Genomic DNA, 9,431 nt, shown 5'->3' on the forward strand with positions numbered 1-9,431 from the left:
GGAGTATGTAAAACTATGCCAGGTAAAAATAGGGAGCAAAAGAGAGTACACAAAGAAGTGCAGCGGGACGGAATACGTTAACAGAAATGAAGAGATGTCGTATGATCTGTCTGACAGATACTGGAGGAAAAATGCAGTTGATACACAAACTCACATTGAACGTGTAGCGCAGTAGGTAGTATAATGGAATGTAAAACAAACGCGGTTTTTCGTGCGTTTGTTCAAATTTCCTCAGTATCATTTTTTTCTTCACGTTCAATTTGAAATACCTACATCTCGTAATTATGAAACTCCTCATTATTTTTTATGAAAAATACACGTCTTGTTGTTTCTAATTACATATTGGACGCGAAATTCCTTTTTCCATCTGAAATGTTGTTGTTGCTGTGGTCTTCAGTCCTGAGACTGGTTTGATGCAGCTCTCCATGCTACCCTATCCTGTGCAAGCTTCTTCATCTCCCAGTACTTACTGCAACCTACATCCTTTTGAATCTGCTTAGTGTATTCATCTCTTGGTCTCCCTCTACGATTTTTACCCTCCACGCTGCCCTCCAATGCTAAATTTGAGATCCCTTGATGCCTCAGAACATGTCCTACCAACCGGTTCCTTCTTCTTGTCAAGTTGTGCCACAAACTCCTCTTCTCCCCAATTCTATTCAATACTTCCTCATTAGTTGTGTGATCTACCCATCTAATCTTCAGCATTCTTCTGTAGCACAACATTACGAAAGCTTCTATTCTCTTCTTGTCCAAACTATTTATCGTCCATGTTTCACTTCCATACATGGCTACACTCCATACAAATACTTTCAGAAACGACTTCCTGACACTTAAATCTATACTCGAAGTTAACAAATTTCTCTTCTTCCGAAACGCTTTCCTTGCCATTGACAGTCTACATTTTATATTCTCTCTACTTCGACCATCATCATCCCCAAATAGCAAAACTCCTTTACTACTTTAAGTGTCTCATTTCCCAATCTAATTCCCTCAGCATTCCCCGACTTAATTCGATTACATTCCATTATCCTCGTTTTGCTTTCTTGATGTTCATCTTATATCCTCCTTTCAAGACACTGTCCATTCCGTTCAACTGCTCTTCCAAGTCCTTTGCTGTCTCTGACAGAATTACAATGTCATCGGCGAACCTCAAAGTTTTAATTTCCTCTCCATGGATTTTAATACCTACTCCAAATTTTTCTTTTGTTTCCTTTACTGCTTGCTCAATATACAGATTGAATAACATCGGGGATAGGCTACAACCCTGTCTCACTCCCTTCCCAACCACTGCTTCCCTTTCATGCCCCTCGACTCTTATAACTGCCATCTGGTTTCTGTACAAATTGTAAATAGCCCTTCGTTCCCTGTATTTTACCCCTGCCAACTTTAGAACTTGAAAGAGAGTATTCCAAGTCAACATTGTCAAAAACTTTCTCTAAGTCTACAAATGCTAGAAACGTAGGTTTGCCTTTCCTTAATCTTTCTTCTAAGATAAGTTGTAGGGTCAGTATTGCCTCACGCGTTCCAATATTTCTACGGAATCCAAACTGATCTTCCTAGAGGTCGGCTTCTACCAGTTTTTCCATTCGTCTGTAAAGAATTCGTGTTAGTATTTTACAGCTGTGAACTGATAGTTCGGTAATTTTCACATCTGTCAACACCTGCTTTCTTTGGGATTGGAATTATTATGCTCTTCTTGAAGTTTGAGGGTATTTCGCCTGTCTCATACATCTTGCTCACCAGATGGTAGAGTTTTGTCAGCACTGGCTCTCCCAAGGCCATCAGTAGTTCTAATGGAATGTTGTCTACTTCTGGGGCCTTGTTTCGACTCAGGTCTTTCAGTGCTCTGTCAAACTCTTCAAGCAGTATCGTATCTCCCATTTCGTCTTCATCTACATTCTCTTCCATTTCCATAATATTGACCTCAAGTACATTGTCCTTGTATAGACACTCTATATACTCCTTCCACCTTTCTGCTTTCCCTTCTTTGCTTAGAACTGGGTTTCCATCTGAGCTCTTGACATTCATACAAGTGGTTCTCTTTTCTCCAAAGGTCTCTTTAATTTTCCTGTAGTCTGTTATCTACCTTGTACCTCTGCATCCTTACATTTGTCCTCTAGCCATCCCTGCTTAGCCATTTTGCACTTCCTGTCGATCTCATCTTTGAGACGTTTGTATTCCTTTTTGCCTGCTTCAATTACTTCATTTTTATATTTTCTCCTTTCATCAATTAAATTCAATATTTCTTCTGTTATCCAAGGATTTCTACTAGCCCTCGTCTTTTTACCTACTTGATCCTCTGCTGCCTTCACTACTTCATCCCTCAGAGCTACCCATTCTTCTTCTACTGTATTTCTTTCCCCCATTCCTGTCAATTGTTCCCTTATGCTCTCCCTGAAACTCTGTACAACCTCTGGTTTAGTCAGTTTATCCAGGTCACAGCTCCTCAAATTCCCACCTTTTTGCAGTTTCTTCAGTTTTAATCTACAGTTCATAACCAATAGATTGTGGTCAGAGTCAACATCTGCCCCTGGAAATGTCTTACAATTTAAAACAAGGTTCCTAAATCTCTGTCTTACCATTATTTAATCTATCTGATGCCTTCTAGTATCTCCAGGATTCTTCCATGTATACAACCTTCTTTTATGATTCTTCAACCAAGTGTTAGCTATGATTAAGTTATGCTCAGTGCAAAATTCTACTAGACGGCGTCCTCTTTCATTTCTTACCCCCAATACATATTCCCATATTATGTTTCCGTCTCTTCCCTTTCCTACTCTCGAGTTCCATTCACCCATGGCTATTAAATTTTCGTCTCCCTTCACTACCTGAATAATTTCTTTTATCTCATCATACATTTCATCAATTTCTTCATCATCTGCAGAGCTAGTTGGCATATAAACTTGTACTACTGTAGTAGGCGTGGGCTTCGTGCCTATCTTGGCCACAATAATGCGTTAATTGTGCTGTTTGTAGTAGCTTACCCGCGCTCCTATTTTTTTTAATACAAATTCTTAATTATCGATGTTTTATGAAACACTGTTCATAAAAGTTGTTTAAATTAATATAACATAACAATTTAACTTTCAAGGCAAAAATGAAAAACCAAATCCTCTTTATTTGGACTATGTCCATCGTTTTATAACACAGAGGTAGATAAGTACCGTAGAAACATGAAAAACAATCATTTTTACAGCATCGAGCACATCATACCGATGCTGCATTTTTACATTTGCTCTGCACCATCACAATATGAACCCAACAGAACTGATCTGGAGCCAAGGTGCGGGATTTGGCCCGAGAAGTAGCAAGACTGTTGCGCTGCCACACGTAATGGAACTAAAGCACGCAGCTTTTTCACACTTCACTGCCGAACACTGGCGAGATATAGAACGGATCGTCATGTAAGAAGAAGAGAAAATGCTGCGCCTGGTTGGCCTCGTGGATTCTGTTGTTGATAGGCTCGGTATTCACGTAGCAGGTGACGCTTCCAGAATTGAAATGTATTTCTCGGATTCGGATAAGGAAAGAGCTAAAAGATTACCAGACGACTGAGTGTAAGTAATACCTTCAGTGGCTTCAATATTTAACTATACGGCGAAATCCTTGAATACTCTCTTACGTTACACACAGCTTATGCAGAAAAATTACACTGTGTTTAAGTCAGGAATTTCCATCATTCTTGTTTTTAGTTACAATTGCACGTTAGCTAAAAACGATAACGTGTTGTGGTTTTCCTGTAGTCGTCTAAGGAGCGTATTGTGGGAGATTTGCAGTGTATTATTTCATGCTGCTTAAAAATTAAATGACATTCGAAGCTGTATTGCTTCTCTCCTCGTCTCGTTTTACGTGTGAGCTGCAGCTGGCCACGTCACTGCAGGCTAGCTGTATCAGCTGACCGGCCAGTACTAGTTAAATGCGCCGGTAAAGCTGTTGTCCCGTATTATCGCCAAGTCGATGTGCAGGTAACGCACAGCAGAAAATGTACCCTTATTATCGTACTTGACACTACTCGAAACAGCTTGGCTGCAACCCCCATGTGAAAAAAGAGGTTCCAGCACACGCGGAAGAATACATAGTGCAATGTTTACATCAGGTTTATTCTTATGATTAGAGCTAGGATTTTTGCATATTTGCATGATAGTGCATATAAATGCACATTTAAGGCGTTATTGCATATGTAAATAACTTTTGCATATTTATGCATATATTTTACTTTTTCAGCAATGATTCTTGAAATACAAGTATTTCACCACAATAGTTTAAGAAGAAGAGTAAGACCTGAGCAAATTTCTCTTTTATTGCTCTGTTTGTGTAGAATTACTTCTCTCTCATATTTACAAATCCATAAAAGGGCGCCTAAAAATGAGGCGAACATAGCAATCAGCAATGAGCGCTTCCTGTACTACAAAAATGTCTCTCGACAGCTTAACAAAAACTAAATAGCGATCAACACTCATGCGGCAAACCTTTAAAGTTCGGTCGGCCATCGCGTCATAAAAGACAGTACAGTTTGTATTGTGTAACAAACGAAGCCGGCGGCGGCATCAATGACATTTCCAAGTATGAAAACTTTTCCATTGTCAGCTACCTCTAAGTCAGTAACTAGTGTGCTGTTCTTCGTGATTTCTGAAGTGTGCGCAGGAGGAGGCCATATTACCACAATGCCGAAGGAGAAGAACAGTAAAGCTTATTTACTTCGACAGTGGATTGATGGAAATCCTACTCTAACAACAGATGGAAATGTAGTATTGTACCAAGTGTGTGAGGAGCACGTAAGTTCTATTTTTGCTTTCTCAAAGTTAAAAATCAATGTGATTTTCGAGTTAGTTTTTTACTTAATGAAAATAAACTCACTTTATTTTTATATAATTGTTATAGGTGCCCTTTGATAAAAAAATTCCAGATTACACAACATTTACAAACAGCTGCTCATAGAAATGCTACTAATAAAAATATCTCCAACATCCAGACAACCTTACCAGGAGCATTTTCTGCAAGCAGAAGTGGAAATGATGGCAATGATAATTTTTCGAAAGATCTCTGCAAAGCTTTAGTTTCAGCCAACATCCCTTTCAATAAATTAAATAATGTAGAATTTCAAGCGTTTCTCGAAAAATATACCAAACGAAAAGTTCATGATGAATCAACAATAAGGAAAAACTATCTTGGCAAAGTTTACGAAGAGAAGTTTAAACATTTATTTAATGAAATTAGTTTGCATGTCAGCTACCCCCATTTAAGTTTCATTAAAACTTTTCAATTTTTTTAAGAATGTTAAATCTATTACACAAAATATTTTAAAATCGAAACATAAAATTTCGTATGGCCTGTAGTGTCAACGAGTTTACGATCAAGAAACATTTTCAATATTTTTTTGTTACACTTATCCTCCCCCCCCCCATTTTATACTTGTGCTTCCCCCTCCCCTCCCCCCCACAAAAAAAGTGAGACCCATATTACCATGGCTATTCTTTACAAATTTTCAATAAAACAATTCTTTTCAGGTAATACAAGAGATCAGAGATGATATTGGAGATTCAAACGTGGTTATCTGTAGATGAAACGACTGACTTATGTGGGAGATATATTGCCAACGTTGTCGTCGGAAAAATGGCGGAATCTGAACCAGGAACACCTCATCTCATTGTCTCCAGAGTACTGAAAAATAAACATTCTACTATTGCTAGGGTTGTTCGTGATGCATTACGCGTTTTGTGGCCGCTAAAGAAAACGCGGAAAAACTCCTGGTGATAGTTACAGATGCAGCAGCATATATGATTAAGGCTGCTAAAGGTTTGCAGGCATTTTATCCCAAGGCAGTTCACATAACTTGTTTAGCACATGCTCTTCACCGACTGGCTGAAGAAATTCGAGCGTATTTTCCAGAAGTAAATGCCTTAATTTCCTCTGTGAAAAAAGTGTTTGTGAAGGCGCCATCAAGAGTAAAATTATTTACTGAAATGATACCAGGTATTCGTTAATCACACAGCCGATCATCACGAGGCGGGGAACATGGATAGAAGCAGTGAGCATTTAGAAGACGTGAAAAGGGTGCTGGACGTGATGGACAGAAACGAAGCAGCTGCAATTAGTGCTTGCAATGAGGAGAGTCTCCAGAGTAAATGAGTGTTTATTAGGATCTATTTCAGTAAACTCCCAGCCACAATCACACGTTTGGAAGAAAACGCAATGCCTTTATTTTCTGCCCTTGAGGTCTACGAAACAGCTGTCATCGGAGACATACCAGGAGAAATAGGAAAGTGTCTTCGCAACAGATTTGAGAAAACTGAAGCAAGGAATCAAGGTTTAATGTTTCTTCGGGATGTGAATAAGGAGTTACAAGGAGAATTTGAAAAACAGCTTAATGGTTATTCTGTAAGTGACATATCCTCTTTTCGGTACTGTCCTGTGACTTCCTGTGATGTACAGAGATCTTTCTCTTTGCATAAAAACATTGTAAGTGACAGAAGGAAATCATTTCTTCCAGTAAACTGTGAAAAATATTTAAATGTTTATTGCAATAGAAGCAACTGATGCTAAAGTAGACTAAGAGAAAGAGACAAACAGACAGTTATAAATATTAACTTTGTTAGTTAGTGTTTTAAGAATAATTGTATGATCAGATTACTTTAGGATGATTAAAAGATGTGAGAAAGTTGAAACAATGAATTTTATTTATTATGCATATTTTAAAGTTTTTAGAGCACATTTATCAGATTTTTTTAATGCATAGATGCATGCATATATTCATACTTTTCAGTGCATATAAATCCGAGCACTACTTATGATGAACGGATTATAGTGACTCATTTGTCACGGTCATCGGCGGTCGGATAGCGTTCTGTCGCCTTCAGTGATTAAAGTAGTTTCTGTTTGTGGGTGATGGACATTCACGCATACTGCGTTGACTTGGTGAGTTGCCTATTTGGGGGTGCATTCGCTCACGACTCATGGGTCCCATCCCAGGCTTCATAGTGCGGTAGGCCATCCGTTACAACTTACAATCACATTTGGTTTTTCTGCAGGATATGGCAACCAGTGTCTGCTAAACTTCACAGGCTGCTATCCCTGCGCTACTGCCATTTCTTCGACAGGAAAGTGATGTTCTCTTTAAGCAAGACAATGCGCGTCCACACACGGCTCTTCGTGGTGTACAAGAACTGCCCTGGCCAGGAAGATCGCCAGATTTCACTCCAATTGAACACGAGGGATTAGCCGAGCGTGCGGCTGGTCAAATGGTTCAAATGGCTCTGAGCACTATGGGACTTAACATCTTAGGTCATCAGTCCCCTAGAACTTAGAACTAGTTAAACCTAACTAACCTAAGGACATCATCACACACATCCATGCCCGAGGCAGGATTCGAACCTGCGACCGTAGCAGTCGCGCGGTTCCGGACTGCGCGCCTAGAACCGCGAGACCACCGCGGCCGGCTGCGGCTGGTCCCGCGGAGGTTCGAGTCCTCCCTCGGGCATGGGTGTATGTGTTTGTCCTTAGGATAATTTAGGTTAAGTAGTGTGTAAGCTTAGGGACTGATGACCTTAGCAGTCAAGTCCCATAAGATTTCACACACATTTGAACACGTATGGGACAGGATGAAGTGGGAAATTACTCGTCCTCTAGGGCCTGCATGACCCCTGGCCGAATTGTAACAAAAGGTGCAAAGTGCTTAGGACAATCTAGCTGAGGATGTCATTCGGCACTTTTGCCGTCAGAGAGGGGTACGCTGCGTACTGATGCAACTATGTGAGCACTCGTTACTGCGACATGTGTGTTTCATTTGGTCTGAATTTGTTATCATATACTCCTCCAATGATGAAATACCATTCAACTCACTTATCAATAAAATGGACTTGTCCATGAGGGTGTTGCATTTTTTCCAGCAGTATATAATCTTTCAGACGAAAATGTTTACTAACAGAACGGAGTTATCTTTCTCCCAAGTTCTACGTCGCACATCGCACATCGCACTGGCCACTTTAGATGCTCGCCAACAGACTGCCGTACGTTTTATGTATTCCAATCGTCCAACAAACGTTGTACACTAATCATGCTCACCAACGTAGATGGTGTTTAACAATATTTCACGATCCTTTGTACAAACTGTCAGCTCTCATACTCTCGGACCCATCAGATACAAAGCTTACACAGGATGGTCAGAAACAGGATGTTGCAAGGCTGGTTGTGCTGAGAAATGATTGTTAAGAAAAATTCGATACGTTGCCCCGTTTCAAAATTAATCAGTAATGAAGTTAGTCAATCGGGCTGTTGCGCGCTCATATTCAAGAGGTTCGCCAGATACAAGAATACTGTCAGTTGTTCTCATATCGCAGATGATAGCGCACGAGACTGCTCAGCCTTTGGCCCGGTTGGATCGTTGTTACCGCATCATGTCCAATGTTTGTGTCGCTCTCTTGTACGGTTTTAGGAAATCAAACGAAAAACATCTCCGGCGAACTTCAATGCTAATTAACTGGTAAACGAATTTCTTTGTAACAGTAATTTCTCAGTACAACCTCCCCTGCAACACCTTTACAAGCTTTACAGACTGTTTCTGAACACCCGACCTGTGTATGGAGCAATGGAGCAATCGTGGCAGTACTTACGATCTCGACATTGATAAGTGCCTTCCGAGCATCTTCCACAGCAGCCGGAGCCTCTGCGGGCTGAGAACTGCCGCCAACTCTTCGCATTGCGCCTCCACATACCTGCGAATCACGTGTGTTACATTTGCAATACACTCACTATATATTACCAAAAACTATTATTGCAACTGTGATTTCTAGGGTAACTGAGGCAAGATATAGCTACCGCTACACAGTCGGGGCTAACTCTCAGTTTTTTGCATAATAATTTCCGTTTCTTCAATAACATTCGCCTTCTGAAAAAACTAAAATCATCTTCTCCAAAATAAAAAAAAGTTATTCTCTTGCGGTTAACTAGACGTACGTAGGTAAAATGTGTACTGCTTGTTGAGAACGTGTTCCGAATCTATTTCTTAACAGATAGTCTCTGAAATCACTTACGCTATTGTATGTGAGAATCTATTTCTAAATGTACACTACTGGCCATTAAAATTGCTGCACCACGAAAATGACGTGCTACAGACGCGAAATTTAACCGACAGGAAGAAGATGCTGTGATATGCAAATGATCAGCTTTTCAGAGAATTCACACAAGGCTGGCGCCGGTGGCGACACCTACAACGTGCTGACATGAGGAAAATTTCCAACCGATTTCTCATACACAAACAGCAGTTGACCGGCGTTGCCTGGTGAAACGTTGTTGTGATGCCTCGTGTAAGGAGGAGAAATGCGTACCATAACATTGCCGACTTTAATAAAGGTCGGATTGTAGCCTATCGCGATTGCGGTTTATCGTATCGCGACATTGCTGCTCGCGTCCGTCGAGATCCGATGACTTTTAGC

General features: G+C 40.3%; 1 protein-coding gene across 1 annotated transcript in view; it reads right to left on the minus strand.

Moving 5' to 3' along the window:
• Window positions 1-8,696, minus strand: part of LOC126260682 (transcriptional regulator ATRX homolog) — a 32,789-nt gene extending 24,093 nt beyond the window's left edge. The window contains exon 1 of the mRNA XM_049958017.1: window positions 8,610-8,696. Coding sequence (XP_049813974.1) covers window positions 8,610-8,696 — 87 coding nt within the window. The remainder of the gene's footprint in view (window positions 1-8,609) is intronic.
• Window positions 8,697-9,431: the final 735 nt, after the last annotated feature.

The sequence above is a fragment of the Schistocerca nitens genome, chromosome 5 (genome assembly GCF_023898315.1).
Source record: "Schistocerca nitens isolate TAMUIC-IGC-003100 chromosome 5, iqSchNite1.1, whole genome shotgun sequence".
NCBI classification, from domain to species: domain Eukaryota; kingdom Metazoa; phylum Arthropoda; class Insecta; order Orthoptera; family Acrididae; genus Schistocerca; species Schistocerca nitens.